This window comes from Scleropages formosus, chromosome 1 (assembly GCF_900964775.1).
Source record: "Scleropages formosus chromosome 1, fSclFor1.1, whole genome shotgun sequence".
NCBI classification, from domain to species: Eukaryota; Metazoa; Chordata; class Actinopteri; order Osteoglossiformes; family Osteoglossidae; genus Scleropages; species Scleropages formosus.
The window spans coordinates 14,641,059-14,657,684 of NC_041806.1; the positions used below are offsets into that span (position 1 = coordinate 14,641,059).

The window sequence follows — 16,626 nt, forward strand, 5'->3', positions numbered from 1 at the left end:
GGGGGGGCAGGAGCAAAATGTGCAGTATGCGGGAGGGGGGCCGCAAATTATCCTTTTATGTTATATTCTATATGCATACACAAAGATATCATTAATTCTGCATTTACACAAGACTTGCCAATCAATACTGCATGTCGACAATTAGCACATGGAGGGAACTCTGGAAATTAAAGACATCAGAGCTTTGACCTAGTGTACTGTATGCGGCACTGTAATAAATTAGATTAATATAAAAAGACATCTTTTCAAATTTTATATAAAAAAATGACATGACAGATTGAAGCAGAAGGCTTGAAACGAGTGGGTAAATTACAGGTTAGTAAAAGTAGGTTTGCGGATTCAAAAGCAGTAATGGAAGTCAATTATACCGGAAGACACTGACATAATTCACCGAGAGATCCACATAATTAGCTGGAAAAATACACAGAAGTAGACTGTCCTCATTTCAAAGCATTGACACAAAATACCGTGGGTAGAGAAATCACTCGCAGCGAGTTGCACAGCGAGAAAGCGGAGACTGTGATCACTGCGTCAGATACCTGCTTCTCTCCACAGCTCCAGTGCAGCTTTTGAAGAAACCTAGTCCTGATCCTTCTCGCTTTCACAGGAGGGCGAAGCCTAACAAAATATCACATTTCTCACTCTCTCTCTCTCTCTCTCTCTCTCTCTCTCTCTCTCTCTCTCTCTCTCTCTGTGTGTTTGCACTGTAAAACAGGTGGGTTTCAAAGAACTTTCTTTTTCGCCCCTTACACAAACATATAAACTGTTTCCATAAGTTTCATTGGTCATATTAAAGTGCAACGAAAATTGGTGATGCAAAGCACACTCAAATGTAAGGTATATGAAATAACTTACTACAGGTTAAGAGCAAAGCAAAAAAAAAAAAAAAATGTCAAGTGAGGAGAAGAGATCCACATTTATGCTTTTTCACCACGTTCCAATTCTAACCATTTGCTGTAAATACACAGCAATTACACTGCAACCGTAGTGTGCGTGTGTAATTGCCCCCATTGTAATTATGTAATGAGATGGATATTCATGCCTTATAACCCAAGGCATCGGAAAGCAAATCCAATTTCAGTTTGTATGGAGAGAGAATTTCAGCCTACAAGCCTGAAAGCCACAGAGACCAAGACCAATATACAGTTAATCCTTGTGTTAAACGCTGTGCCCCCTACATATTTAGTCATTGAGGATTCTTGATAAAAAAAGAAAACAGAAACATAGAGGTATAGGTAATACAGGACATTTGCATATGGACCTCTTGTTCCCAGGCTTGGTTATTTGTTTTGGTGAGAAAGGAACTCTGTGTGTGTGTGTGTGTGTGTGTGTGTGTGTGTGTGTGTGTGTGTGTGTGTGCGTGGCCAGGTCCCTTGTTTCGCTACTTGATCTTGAGTTCTCAGCGGTCAGTGTGAAACATCAAACTGTACCTTGTTCTCTGGTTTTCTGGTGTTATTCTTACTAAAGTTAAACACCACCATAGGGCAGACATCATACGGTAATGTGAACCCCCCACACGCGCTGTCGCATGGCCGGCTTGGCCTCCCCCTACCAGGGGTGCACCACGGCAGAGCTGACCTCATCCCCTCGCTTTCGAATGAGCAGGAATTTTTAAATAGTCACTTGTCTCCCAATCCCCCTTTACAGAGTATTACATCAGGTTACAATGGCTTCTGTTCTGCCATTCATTGTAAGCCATCGTTTAAAATCCACTGTGAGGCGTCCGCTGCTCAAAGGCCCTCCGTAATGAATTCAGAAACACTATCAAGTTTGGAGCCCCTTGTTTATGAAGCAGGATTCATGCTGGAGAATCTGAAATTACCACAGTGTCTTTTCCCAGCCAAACCAATCTAGCCTTAAAAAAGACTGAAAAGGAGTGAAATGTAATAAAGAGGCAGGGAGGAGAGCAGTGTGAGATTTGGCTGAGGAGGGAGGCGTATTTAAGGTTTATTATTGAGACACCGAACTGAGATGTCTTTAAAGGACGTTCTGAAACTGTCTTTTTTTCTCCTTTTTCCTTTTCTGCCTTTAAACAAATCCGGTGTTAAAGAGAAAAGAGCTGGCGTCGACCTTCTTTCACAGTTGAGATGTTATTGCTGATTACTGTAATTCAAGTTTAGTTCTGTCAGAATTGCAGCGAGCGGGGAGCTGGGTGGGTGGCGTGGCACCGGTGAAAATAAATAAATAAACGGCTCTCTCGGGGCGAAAGTGAAGGCGCATAAATTCAATATATGAAGAGCGACTAACGTGTACAGCCGACCACATCCTGTTCATTAAAAAGAAAACAAAAATAACACCTTTCTCCTCCCAGCTCACGTCTCATTCTCACACATTTCCTTTCAGTTATTGTGATTTAAGAAGCAGGGTTTGAAGGAGGACCCATTTTCACCTTGCTCTACACAGCCACACTCCCCAGCTACCGCTCTTTTACCGCGATCAGAATTCAAAACTTCCATTTCTCACGAGCACACATCACCCTGGTGGCGAAGGAGTTGAACTTGAAACCTTCATATTACAGAAGGTGTGCTCCTGTTGTACCCACAACAAGAGAGAGGCCCTCAACAAGACGCTGTGGAAATCACTCGGTACTGTGTAAAACTGTAAGCAATGTATGAGGTGCAGTAGTAGCCAAAGCAGCAATTCCTGACTGGATGCTGCAGGGAAGGGGGGGTCAGGGGTTGCGCTGGACAGTGGTGGGAGTGCGGGCTGCATTTTGAGCGTCAACGAGATGCTGAATTGTGTGATCGCCTCTCCCAGGGGTGGGCAAGCAGCAAGAGCACTGACTTACAGAGGAGCTCCTGGTGCCTGTGAGCTCCCAGCGAGTCCTCCTTCTCTTGCCATCTCAATTCACCTTCATTTATCTGTTTCTGCTCTACTGGATGTTAAGCCAATTCCATACATATATGACAATAAAAAATGTGTAATTTCCTATTTTTCTTCCCTGCCTCTTTTCTTTCATCTGATTCATAAATCAATATACAATAGGATTATTAAGGATTTTGAGGTCCAAATAACAATTATTAGAGACTATTATTAATTCTTCTAATTATTTTTGTTTACAGTATATTTCTGCATATAGTATATTTAATATTTATTATTATTAGTATGGCTGTTATTGCTGATACTTTCCTTCCTGTTATTTTTCCCCAGATCAACTCTAATTTCAAACAAATATTGTCAAATGCCACAAGCTCCATTTGAGAAATTTAAAGCACTTGAGAAAGAAAAAAGAAAATAAAACTTCCTGCTTTATAATTCAGAAGATAATTACTTCCTTACCACGTCTCCCCCCTCTCAGCCTTCAATAGTGTTTAGGTTTAATAGTCTGTATAAGAAAATAGGTTTTTATCTCCGTCTCATTTTCATTAATTCCTAATTGGGGTGGGGGTTGCCTGTTATTATTTCTTAGATTAAAATAAACATAGCCAATTCCATGTTCAAACTCATTGCACTACATGGAGAAGATAAGGACTCACTGGTACTGTGAATAAATAAACAATTTCTTATGTACTGTTGAAATTAAGTTGCTTAGAGCCTTTGGCTAAGCCATTTTTTCCTGCGACTTAAAAGCATATTTTACTCTGCAAATGAAGTTTGAGTTTTTTTGACCTGCTTTATATGTATATCTTTAATTAGTGTCTTGTTTAGCTTAAACCAACTGATTATCACACAGTCATGACCCAATTAACAGGCACGCTGCTTAGCTGTAGACTTCTACCCCGAGGAATGTGAAAGTTACCTTTAAAAGTTCTCTAATCATTAGCGGCAGCCTACTTAAATCCTGGTAAACATACATTTTATCTGGGCAGCTTCTGGTTCTCCTTCTGCAGAGCACAGCTCTCTCTTAAAGGAAAGAGGTTTAAACACTCTTAATGTATGAGAGCAGCGAGCGGCGAGGTCTACCGGACATGCGGCATTCTGTTGCCTTCAATCTCGGACTGGCTTTTAATGTTTCAACAGATGAACAACCACGGAAGCACAGTGAGAACATTGCAGGGGCACTGGAGGAACTTTACGGGAACACTGGGTGCGTGGGCGGGGCCCGGTGTCCACAGTAACAGGATTTACAGCGAGACCTTTTGCCTGTGGACACGAAGTTCTGTTAGGTATTTGGGTGTAGGCACTAAGCATGGGAGCAATGTGAGGAATGCGCAGCGCGGATTGAAGGCGTTTGCTGGCCAGCCCCACTTCGGGAAAACCTAGGGGCCCTGTGTTGCACCTTTCATGGGCACCCAAGGGCAGGACTACACAACTGGAGTTCAGGTGTCTGAGCTCGGGGACCTTCCGCTCAGCATCAGGAAGCAACGGCAAATACTTATCATAGACATGATACTCACGGGAAAAAAAAAAAAAAGAGACGTGGTGAGATGTTACCTGAGGAGGGGGAGGAGGGGTGCGGGCTGTCCTCCTGGGCACTGCCAGTCTGGGAAAGTCCGCCTCCAGCTCCGCTCTCCTCCGTCACGTTGGAGGAACCTGGGGTGGTAGAGCGGCTGATGGACTGAGACTCTGGGTCGCTAGCTGAGCCACGGCGTTCGTCTAGGCCTGTCCCGTGCTGGGGTGCGTCATCCGGGAGCCGTCGCTCCTTGCCGTGCACGCGAGAGTGGACCACCATCTGATGGTAAGTCCTAAAGATGCGCCCGCAGTCAGGGCATTCACTGGGCTTGTCCTTGACAGCATACTCAAAGCCCTGGCCAGGGCCGCAGTGGAGCCCGAGGTCCCGGTGGCTCTCGAAACCCCCGTCGTCTTTGCAGTATGTGGCTGCATTGCCACTCTTGGCCCCATGTATGGCCTCGGGCAGCTTCTGCTTGTGGCCATCAGGTGCCAGCAGTGAGTATTCGTGCTTCTCCTTTGCAAAGACCACGCCGGCACTCACCAGATCTTCGTCCTGGCCATGTGGCCCGTGGTGCTGCTCCTTCGGCATGAAGGGGCGGTCCACGGTCATGCCGCGGCCCACGATCTGCCACGTCTGGTAACTGTTAAGGGGGTCCATCTCTGCCACCTTGGCTGCCGCCTGCAAGCGCTCCATGCAGCTGGACTTCAAAGGGGGAACAAGGTTCAAGCAGCCCAGCAGAGAGCGCTTCTCTCCCTCTGCTAAGCTGTGGCCCAGGCCTCCCACGGGAGCCAGCAGCTTGCCCAGCATCTCCTTCTCCTTCATGGCGATCCCCGCCTTGGCAAGCAGCTGATGCTGCTCGGAGAGTCCCGCCTTGTCGGGAGAGAGGAGCCCGCTTTGCAGACAGGAAATGTAGCGGGAATAGAGGCTGGCCTGTGCCTCCTGGGCCATGCTGTTCATGCTCAGGGAGACCTCGGTGTCACTGGGCGGCTTACTCTTAATGGCCAGCTTGTTCAGGTGCACCTTCATATGGTTCTTCAGGAACCAGGGTTCCTTGAAACGACGGCCACAGATCTGGCAGCAGTGTTCGAAGGAGTCCTTGTGCTTGCGCATGTGGCCCTTGAGGAACCAGGCCTGGCTGAAGATCTGGCCACACACCTCACAGCGAAACTCATTGGCGGGCTTCTCTCCCCCAAAGCCGGAGCCCTGGCCCGGAGCTGACTCAGCCGTGATGTGTGCCTTTTCTACGTGGCCGATGAGGTCCTCTTCCTGGGAGGCAGCAAACTCACACAATGTGCACTTGTAGGGCTTGTGTAGGATGCGGATGTGGCGGTCCAGTTCCTCACGCTTCTTGAACTTCCCCTTGCAGAATGTGCAACGGAAGCCTGCCAGCGGGGCAGCCTGGTCGTCCTGGGCGCCGGCCGGCTTTGGGGAGGGCGACGGCTGGGATGTGTTCTCTGGCACGGTACCCACACCGGCTGGGGTAAGGAGGCTGCAGGCAGAGGTGGGCTGTGGCTGTTGCTGACCCTGAAGGGGAAGGTGCTGCTGCTGGAGGGGCTGGGAAGGCTGCTTGGGGTCCAGCCGAGGCTGCAGGTGGCTGTTCCTCATCTGCTTGTCCCTCAGGATGGCCCGCTCCTCAAGCTCATGCAGGAGCCGGTTCTCCTCACGTACTCGCCCACGGCCCTTGCCCAGGTTGCCCAGTTTGTGGGTCCGCAGGTGGATTTTCAGGTTGCCCTTCTGTGCTGCCCTATGGTCACAATAGGGGCATTTGAAGGGCTTTTCTCCCGTGTGTGTGCGCATGTGCAGCGACAGGATGCTGTTGAAGCGGAAGCGCTTCCCACACAGAGGGCATGGGTACTTCCGATTCTTGCGAGCATCATCCTCAATGTCATTCATCTGGGACATGATACCCAGGTTTTGTCCATTGAGGAACTGCTGCAGGTCCACACGGCCGTTCAAGCCCAGGCCCGCCGTGGCATCAATGTCACGGTTCAGCTGGTTGGCTAGCAGTGCCATCTGGCTGCTGATTGGCTGGTTGGCAAGGGAGGCGTGGCTCTTCTCATCCAGTGGCGCAGCAGCCTTCTCCTCTGGGATGGATGGTCGGCTCTGGAGGTCAGGGAACGCATGGCCAAGCTGGGCAGTCAGCTGGTGCAGCTTCTGACTGATGGGGTAGCGGCCGTTGAGAACAGAACTGCTGAGGTGAGCGTCAGCCTCAGGTACCGCCGTAGACACACCAAGGCACAAACTAGATTCCTCCATCCTAGGGATGCAAAGGAATGGAAAAGGAAGACAAGAGAGAATGCAAATCCTGGTTATTAAAGCAAAAACCAAGTACTAAATCAGGTCTGAAAAAAAAAAACTGAAACATATGAGAAACACACGCCATAACTACTATGAACAGCAACAAAGGCACTACGAGTCCTCGAATGTTGATTTTATTAAAATAAAACTTTTGGGGTGCGCAGGGAGACAATGTGCAACTTTCATCCTTTTTTTTGGGAAAAATTTTTAAAAAGCCAGCAGTCACATCACGTGTCTTTGCGAGATCAAATATAGCTCTGCAGTACTATCTCCGCGATTCCTCAGTGCTACAAAAAACCTCAGACTTCACAAAGGAGCACCAGGCTGGCGTTTGAGTAGCGCCCGTGAAAAGCTAGGAGAAATAATTACAGACAAGAATAGCAGTTAAGTGACGACTAGGAAACATTTTTTGAATTTACAAAGTACATCGCATGCCCTCACGCTGGGGGAGGCTGTCACTCCAGGAGCGATCTCGAACCATAATACAATTGTGAATGCAGTAATTGCACTGTAAACAGGCATAGTGCCGCATAATTAAACAACTTTGGTCCAACCTATCAGAATGGCTCCAATTACATGCCTTAATGAAAGTGAGCAGTGGCACTGTCATGAAGCTGACAGTACACAACTGGTACAATATTAACAACAGCACTTAAAAACAAGGGTTTCCTCAAGCACACACTCTCTTATCCCAGCTCTGGTGCACTTGTTGAAGCCTAATATCCCCTGAAAGGCGGCCTGTTTTGATACATATCATTTTAGACACTTCTGTCCTCGCTGTAGGCTTCAAAGCAAGAAAAAACAACAGGTGGATTGACTTATCAAAAAAGTTCAAACATTTATTTGGCGTCTTCTTGCCATCTGCAGGGTTAATGATAGCATTCCCCGTATCCGTCTCCATGACCCCTCTGCCCTCCACACCTCTGCAGTGTAACCAAACGCAGGGACAGGTTTTTGCAGGTGGCTGGTAGCACAGCCTTGTCAGAAATTGGCTCCACCGCCCCCCTTGTACTGGACCGGTCAAGCTTTGGAAACAATAAAATGAGTTTTGCTTCAGTCAACAAAAAATCGTATAATATCTGATTAAGCTGATTAGGGTGCTGCCTAGTAACAGTGTTGGGTGCTACAACACATGATTATAATCAGACCTGAAAAAAAAAAAAATTCTTGTGTGGTCGCCACTAGGTGTTAAACAGGAATATTGATTTTGTGGGCAAGGTGACCAGCAGCTAGGTGCTGGCCAGAGCTACACAGCGCCACTTCATACACACTGCGAAGGTTTCAATCCCATGGACGTCTGGGCTTTGCCTCCTTTTCTTTCCTTTTTCTCCCTAGAAGAGATTAGAGAGCCTCTGTGCCTGTGCCTGGGGAAGTCTGAGCCCTCAGTGATCAGGGTTTCTCTACTGTGCCTCAGGGCAACCTTTTACCCACTGTAGCACATGTCCCTGTCTGAAAAGCACAGAGGAATTAGTCATGTTACATTATTTAGCTGCTGAGCACATGCTTTTATTTAAAACGATTTAGGTAGCTTACTTTTTTGCTTTTTTTTCTACAGCTGGATGTTTGACTTCAGCACTTAAAGTGAGACACTTTGCTCAAGGGTACAACACCTACAGTACCCTTACTGGGGTCTCATCTTACAACTTCTCGGACCAGTTTCACAGCCATAGTTAACCAGGACCACTGCTGGGCTCCTTAGGGTGCCGACAGCCTCATGATCCTGACATCCCGACATCTCTCCCATTTCCTCACTTTTCAGCTTCCTGCTACTGCAACGAAGTATTATCCGCTCCATGAGTACAACACAAAGCCCATGCACAAATCTGTGATATCTATCTTTCCTAGTGTGCTTCATTGTTTCCTTTCATATTTGTCCCATAACTGTACTTTTTTAAAGAGCCGAACGTGTACACAGGGTGACAATCGCTGGATTTACTTTATGTTAACCATTCTCCACATACACAGTACATGTGCCTTTCCACTTCCTAAGCTAACCCACATGCACACCTCCACATGTGCATGCTAAAATGATGACTAACTATGATTCACATACCAAATGGAAGGCATCTGACTGGGTTAAGGGTGAAAAACTAACTGTACTGCCGGCAGCTTTAATGCCAGGACGGGAACTAATGTTGCACCATCGCACTGGAACAAAATATCCTCTATAGCCATGTATATGGATAGTGTATAATGATACTCTATTTAAATCTCAGCTAAGCAAACAAATGATGTAATACAACGAAATTTGAGGTTATTACTAAAGCAGGAGGTATATGTTTTGTACTGTGCTGCTGCAGTTGTTATGAGTTATTTTCAATTAATGCCCCCTTCTAAGATGGAATGCAATAAATTTTTATCAGGCATCTCTCAGTTTCTGTTTAAAAAAAGGCTTTTTGATGCCAAACTCTATACTTTAAATATAACATATTCAAATCCCATAAAGCATAAAATGACCAAAGCAAGTGCACTTAAACAGAATGAATCACCCTGCATGCTTTTGAACGGAAGAGTACAAAGTCAGAATCATGGTTATTATATCTTATATTCATACAATGGCAGAAATGTGGATAAAGTGCAGGAGCAGTTATTCTGCTGCATGAACAATCTCACTGTGGTGTTAAAGAGCCACTTCTTCTCCTTTGCATATTACAGCATTGCCATATAGGAATTCAATTTACATTTACATTTACATGTATTCATTTCGCATATGCTTTTTTTCCAAAACGACGTACAACTTAGAGTGAGGAAAAAAAGCAGATGAGACAGCAGATAAAACAATATCATGTTTTGTGATGCACTTCCGCCACACGGCAACTGTGGGATCTGATCGCTAAGCCACAGGGTCAATTACTACCAGTGTTAAAGTTGCTCCTTTCCCTCTGCTGAAGGCTCACATGGAAACAACTCTTACACCGAGGGCAGGAGGATATGCTGGTGACCATGTACACGTGATACCCACAATGCCTTGCAGTTTTTGGCAAACCAGCACGTCTAGCACAATTAATGCAGAAACAATTGCAAATCCTTTGCATGGCTGTCGCTGTTTGTGATACAAATCTGTGACTCGAGTGAGCCGACAAGGGCTGCTTTTTGATGGCTACTGGATCTTCAACATCCTCACAGTCAGAAAAAAACAAGTAAATCATTTGAAAAGGTAGGACAGCGCCAGTTGTTTTTATGGGTTTTCTGAGTGACAAACACGCCTCTTCCAGTCAAAGTCCTTTAAGGCCACATTCAATCTATCTGATCACAAAGCCCCATTTCTAACGTGTGTAAAGGTCTATAACGCGGTAAAAGAGCTGAACATGCGTTCAAGTTACCTCGGTCCACAACGACTCAATATCTGTGCCTGTGAAGAAAAAAGAAACGACAGAAGCAATATTCTCAGAACATTATCAGTTTAATACCAATAATTAGTCTTAAAGAAGCATAATTTGTTCGTTACAATAACAGAAGCCTTTTAAAGTGAACCCTTATCGCTGAAGAAACAAAGCAAAATGAGTCCTGCACAATTTCATCTGGATAATTCAGCACCACCATTCCAGAAAGCAATTCATCTGATACTAAGGAAGAATCTGATTAAACAGCAGATAAATAGGAAGAAAATCTCTGCAACTGATGTTGGTCCACTCGAGTACACGCACACACAGCGCAGGCTGCGTACAGTCAGCTGTGAGACACACACTCAAGCACCGTGACATTTCATCCCTTGCAAAAAAAGGATTAATTGCGAAAGAAAGGTTCTGCTCGGGTCGTTTCAGCAAAAAAGGGGAACGTCTCAAAGAATGGAGAACGTAACTCTTTTTCACTGCTCCTTTGCTCGTTGAGCCGGCGTGCCGAGACCGGCAGCGAGTTACAGGCGGTAGCGAAAGTGGCGCTTCCTACCTTCTCAGTAAGTGCATTCAAGTACATCTTCCCTTCCTGGGCCGGTGTGGACCACACAGTCAAGGACGCCTGCCTCGGGGCCTCTCCCACACACACCACGGCCCGCGCGCACACACTCAACCGAGTTCGCCCCTTCACGAGGGGTACGAGCATGCCTGTTTCCACACGCTCCGTCTACCTGTCACACACAACATTTACCCAGCATCAACAATGCACTTTCATAAATACCACAGCGCAGAAGAAGTTTGTCAAAGCCGCTAGGACTTCCTATTACACTGTCACTGAGACGTTGCGGTAGTCTGCTTTACAGTTTGTGGTTAATATTCACCGTTTCCAGCAACGTGACACACAAACTGATTTTGCAAATTGTTCAGCAACCCACAGTCTAGGCGACCGTGATATGTTTAAACTCATGGAGTGTTCTAGCGTCGGTGTACATATACAGCAGGTGCACCTACATCATACGAAGAAAAAGAAGCAGGTCTGAAGTTCACACAAGTGGGTTACTATCATTTGCAAACCACTACCTTATGCAATTATATCTCAGCTCCATAAAGACCAAGGTTGCATAATGAACACGCAACACAAAAAAGTACAGCACCGTGCAGCAAAACTCATACAGCACACTTTGACCCTTCAAAATGGCAAAAAACACACATAAAAAAACATTAATTATGCTTTACTTTGTCAATTTAGGCATTTATTGACCAGAAATTATTGACTAATTACAATGCAATACCTCATTAGCTGCTACAAAGAAAGTCATCATTATAAATAAATCAATCTTTATTTACTAAGTGCACAACATTCCATCTTATCAGCTTCGCATCATCCACGACACCCAGACGAACTAAACAAATGAGCGAAACAATGTTAAAGCAACAAGAACAACAAACAAAAAGAGGCCTGCGCAAGGAAGAGCTCCCAAACAACAGTGGCTCATTGTTCTCAAAGAAAATGGATTACAAGTTGTCGTAATCAGCCAGAAAAACGACAGTTCCCATCCCACGGCAGGAACCACGATGAAACTATTGTGGTCGGTGTCTGCCAGTTCAAAAGGAGACAACCCCAAGGGCCGGGATCACTCATTGAAGCAAAGATAGTGGGCCTTCTTCAGAACTCACCCAGAATACCTGGACGACAGGTTGTGAAAAACGCATGAAAGCAGGAATATCTCGGTGGCATGATGCCCTCAAGCCCCATGCCCCCTCCCCGAGCTCCGGGTCAGACAGCGTGTCTTCTGGTGGACTTAAGAGGACTGTCAACAGGTAGTTCATCTTTCAGCTCATCCCCACAGATGAGGAGGAGGCTGAAAAATATGCCTTTTCAACCCTGTGTCCAACTAACGATGCAGCTGCCAAAGGTCCAGATGAATGGAGAGCTGGCCGCTTTCCCACAGAGTACGGCGATGGCGGCCCGCGTGTGCATCCTCCAGTTTAAAAGTGGCTCCTCGTGTGGGCCACAGTGTTTTCAAGCATCTGCTAGAAACAGACTTTACGGTTTAAAGAGAACGTGGGACGATCTGCCAAAGGCTGAGGGTTGAAGCTTCAGCAAGAACAGGGCCACAAATGAGACCAAATGAATGACGATAAACGTTAAACCCTTTGTACACACGCAGTACGTACACGCATGTGTGTAACACGCCGGGACACACACTGATAAAGACACAGCCTCTGCGGTGAGAGAGAGCAGTAGGGCCGCTCCTTTCATGGCTGACTACAATGGCCGCGGTCACGCCACTGATCACGCAGGCTTCCGTCGAGCCACTAAAGGCCGCGCGGACAATGACCGCACTGTTGCCTTCCAGCAAGGGTCAACCGAGACGACGTCACTGCAAACCACGGCCTCCGTGTCATTTCAACATACTGTACAGACAGAGACAAAGGCACAAACCAAAAACACAGAAAAAGGCTTGCCTCTGCTTTCCTAGAGGTTAAAACGTGCGCGCAAAATCTGTGGTGTGATTGTTTTAGTTTTTCTCTGACAAAAGAGAAAAGTGGAAAAAAAAAAGAAACAGGACAGTTTTTTGTTCTTTAAGTTGTGCACAAAGTGCTCCAGCGTGTCTGTCCAAGTGTTTTTTTCAATGTAGGCAAAAACGACTCACGTTTAGAGCGTCTCACCTTCTAACCAGCCGAACAGGACGTTTTACGTTATTCCTGGACTCTATGGAAAGGTGGCTTATTTGAACTCGGTGTCAATACAAACCTAATAACAAAATATCAGAAATAATTGCTGTTTTCTCCTGCTTTCGGTGCCGCTGCTTTTATGATATGCATAACGGCTTGAACGAGCACATTGTTGTGACAGGTGGTAAAATCAAACCGGGACACTACGGAGACAGGGTTCAATTTAGTTTGTGAATCCTTTAATTGTTGCGCAGCTAATTAAAAAAAAAAAGAAGGAAAAAAAGAAAGTCTTTACACTCATGACTATTTACCAGAGCTTGTATGCATACATCGAAAATTAAATTGTGCCTCCAAGCCATGCGAAGTACAGCGAAAAAGTCTGGTGCCACTTCAACACGCTTACCAGCTTTTCACAAACGGTGTCATGTAGTTTCTAGTTTGCACTAAACAAATATGGGCCTAATTAAATATACTCATTATGAAAGGGAAGCCTTGTAATTATTTTCCATTGTGCAGCCTTTATCTGAACGATTCTTCAATGCCTTTTGAAAATACCTCCCCCCGCACAGTAAGATAAGAAGTTAGAATAAACAGGTAGGGTGCCATATGCTCTTGAGTGACGAGAAGTTCTATGGTAAATGGGCTTTTTAAATATTGAACTGCCGCATGTCTTTTTAATACCGGGATCTTAAATCTCCAGTATTCCATCAGGGTGATAAACGTGCGCGCTAATCTCCAGAGCCACTGTGGGGAAACTAAGTTTGAGAGCCGTTCAGTCACTCGCTTATGCAACGTACAGTATGTCCAAAGCACGGCTGAAAGACGACACACATCCTGTTTAGGTCGGTAACCAACCTTATCGCAGCCATCAGGAAGTCGTGCTCTGCTGTAAGCAGCACTCAGATCTCAGATCGGTGCACAGTAGCATCTCCAAAGTCGCCGCGTAGGTTGCAGTCCGGGCCTGCTGGTGGGTGGGGGCATGTGGGACATGGTGGATTTATTACGGTCTAATTGAAGAGAGGAAATCGGGCCGGGTGGCCATTCACAGAGGACGAGGTGGGGGCCCTGAGGGTGAGGCCAGGGGCTGTCTGTGGGGCGTTTCGGGAAAGAGCCCACACTGATCCATCAGTCTGTCCCAGGATCAGATGTTCTTTCTGGGAGGTGTGTGTGTGTGTATGTGTGTGTGTGTGTGTGTGTGTGTGTGTGTGTGTGTGTGTGTGGCTGGCTGGGCGAGACGTGCCAAAGCCATTGCCATAGACCGTGTAAAAATGGCTCGGTGCCGGTCACACGTACGAGGGGTCAGTGGAAAACGGAGCAAAACAAAAATGGCTCTGGGGTGATAATGAAGGCTTTTTAAAGGAGAAGCATGCTGTCAGCATGTGTGCACAGAACACACCCAGCGCACCTGGCTCTCTTTTTACAGGAAAGAAGGCCGCTACCTTCTAATCTTTCAAATTCAAACAACATTTCATAAATTACCACTGAATTTCAGTTCTCTAGTCTGCTTTGTGTGCCTATTGTAAAAACGTGTGAGAGAGAGTAAAAATGATTCTTTTCTTTCTTCATTCTTTTCATGCTCAAAAAATGGCTACCGGCACACCCTCCTATCCCATACACACACCTCTGCTCCACCAAGCGCTGCGACTCCAGGACACGTGGCCCCAGGTGGGTCGGTGTTGTGCACGGAGACGAATGCGATACTAAATGTTTTAACACATTTTAATAGAGAGTAGCTCGTCCGCCCCGCCTGCCCCCTCCCTTGCACATATGAGCTAAATTGCAGGGGTGTCAGGAGAGACGCGATGTTTGGCCAGCAGCGGGAACGCACACGTCTCTCCGCACTCACCCGTGGTCTGCCTGCCTGGCTCCATGTCTGCATTCTTACCATTTTTCTCTGGCCTCCTGACCTTGACGATGATAACTTATTCATCCCCTTTTAGACAAAGTAGCTACAATGGATATCAACAGAGTGCAGCGAAGGAGCAGGGAGGAGGCGGGGTGGAGTGAGGAAAAAAAGAGTACAATGTCAAGGAGGTTTAATGAAAAATGACCCCTGCTTGCTATATCCACTGGATACCTCCCAGGGGGCTCCCTGTTTGGAGAGCAACATGCTGATTTTTCTTTAATTGTCTTTCTCCGCGACCCTGCGCTCCATAATTACAGGTCCTTCCCTTATGCCCCGCTAAGGGTTCAGTCAGCAGATGCCTGAGCCTTGTTAACGCCTCGCTTCCACATTTCCGAGGATGGCGCTCGAAAAAACGAGTGGCTCTGAACACCAGTAACTTGTTAAAGGTCATGACCCCTGTGGATTACTTCTTTGTAGGTAGCGTTGTCCATGAGTTGTAGAGACATCTTAGAGGCCCAGGGGATGATGGTGCGTGTACGCAATGACAAAGTGCCACTCACCATTGCAGTACTGGGTCATCTGCAGAAAAAAAAAAAGCGGAAATCTCCAGAAAACAAACAGCGCAGAGGAAATTCAAATTTAGTGTTAAAGCCAGGATTTGCTCTCATTGAATACACATTTAGGCTATTACCCAAGTAGGAATGGTAATCAGAGCTTTAGCACCTGCCCCGTTCAATGTACAAACACACACACACACACACACACACACACAACCCAGCCCCATCCTCTTTATAATACCACGCATTAAATCAGCAATGTCCTACAGCTGGGATCTCTCTCTGGAGAGAGCGCAGCCACAGCAGTAAGACTTGCGGCACGGCGCGGCACTACCAGCTTGTCGGAGCCATTTGACAGGGTATGGGAGAGCACGGGACACCTATCCTGGCTTAGAAGCTAGTGTGGCACCCCTCGCCCACGGGGTTTCCGTCACCGCGACCCAGCCAACACAGCCCCCGCGGGCAGCAGGGTTTAATCTTCCTGCCCCCGCCGTCTCCGCGGACCCTCCTCCCGCCACATCTCCCCTCCTGCATCTGATTAAGTTAACAATGTGCCGTTATTTGCATGCTGATTTCACAGGCCCCTCTTTACAGCTGCTCCTAAAAGGCAGGCTCGCGCGCGGTAATGTGATAGCACAGCAGTCAGTAAATGCAATCTTTGTCAAGCCCAGGTGTGCTCTTGACTTCGCTCTAATTTGTTCCAAGCTATTTTTTTTCCTGCCATCCTCGTAGCTTTTATAAGGTTCTATTATAATCAAATCTAGAGCAAAACCACTGTCTTTTTTTCTATTAATTATAGACTGAAACTGATGTGAATGTATTCGGAAAGCATCTTCAAAATAGGTCGGCATACGGTTTTCTATTCTTATCACATTTAAATGTCAACATGGTGAAAAGCTCTACAAATTAGTTCAGACAGACTTCAGCCCCCATTTAACATTTAAATCTCCATTCTGTAAGCCAAAAGTGTGATTTAAATCATTTTACACATACAAAAAAGACACTGTTATGACTTTCAGTCTTCTCATTCTAACACAGACATTAATGCCAGCCTTCATCTGAGATTATGGTTGTGAGGAAGCTGATATTATAAAAACAGAAACAATGCACTGACCGTGGTGAATAACTCAGCCCAATCCTTGGCGTTTGGATGAGCTTCTCGACCACGCAAACGGCAGGTTCCGTAGATCAACGATCTGAAAGGCCCACCTTAGGAAAAACATGTTTGGTTGTGAAGACTCTGGTACAAGGTGCGATTCCGTAACAGAACCCAGGAACCCAGCGCACCTGTCCAGATTGAGAGTGAACCGCCTCAGTGGACCCCACCCGCACCCACTCCACAGATCAGTCTCCTCGGGGACAGCGGTGCAGCAATTGTTAAGGGACCCAGAGAGTTCGGTCCAACTCCCAGAGGGGACTCCCATTGTCACTTTTACAAAGACACACGATCTAGACTGCACCGCAGAATGCCCAGCTGTAAAAATAAGTGCTGTAAAGCTCTAAACTCAGCTAGTCGTGTTCATTAAAAGAGCTGCCAAGCAACTCAACATCAGGTTTAAAACTGTCCAAGAATCAGGC

The 16,626-nt window shown here is 46.4% G+C and overlaps 1 protein-coding gene across 6 annotated transcripts in view; it reads right to left on the reverse strand.

Moving 5' to 3' along the window:
* znf536 (zinc finger protein 536) overlaps window positions 1-16,626 on the reverse strand; it is a 148,579-nt gene that overhangs the window by 72,958 nt on the left and 58,995 nt on the right. For 5 of the 6 annotated variants that reach the window (XM_018758163.2, XM_018758159.2, XM_018758164.2 and 2 more), the window contains exon 3: window positions 4,375-6,590. In XM_018758163.2, the coding sequence (XP_018613679.2) occupies window positions 4,375-6,589 (2,215 nt within the window). In that variant the 5' untranslated portion in view covers window position 6,590. Of the gene's footprint in view, window positions 1-4,374; window positions 6,591-16,162; window positions 16,258-16,626 lie in introns of all 6 variants that reach the window. The other variant, XM_029251425.1, reaches the window with a different exon arrangement.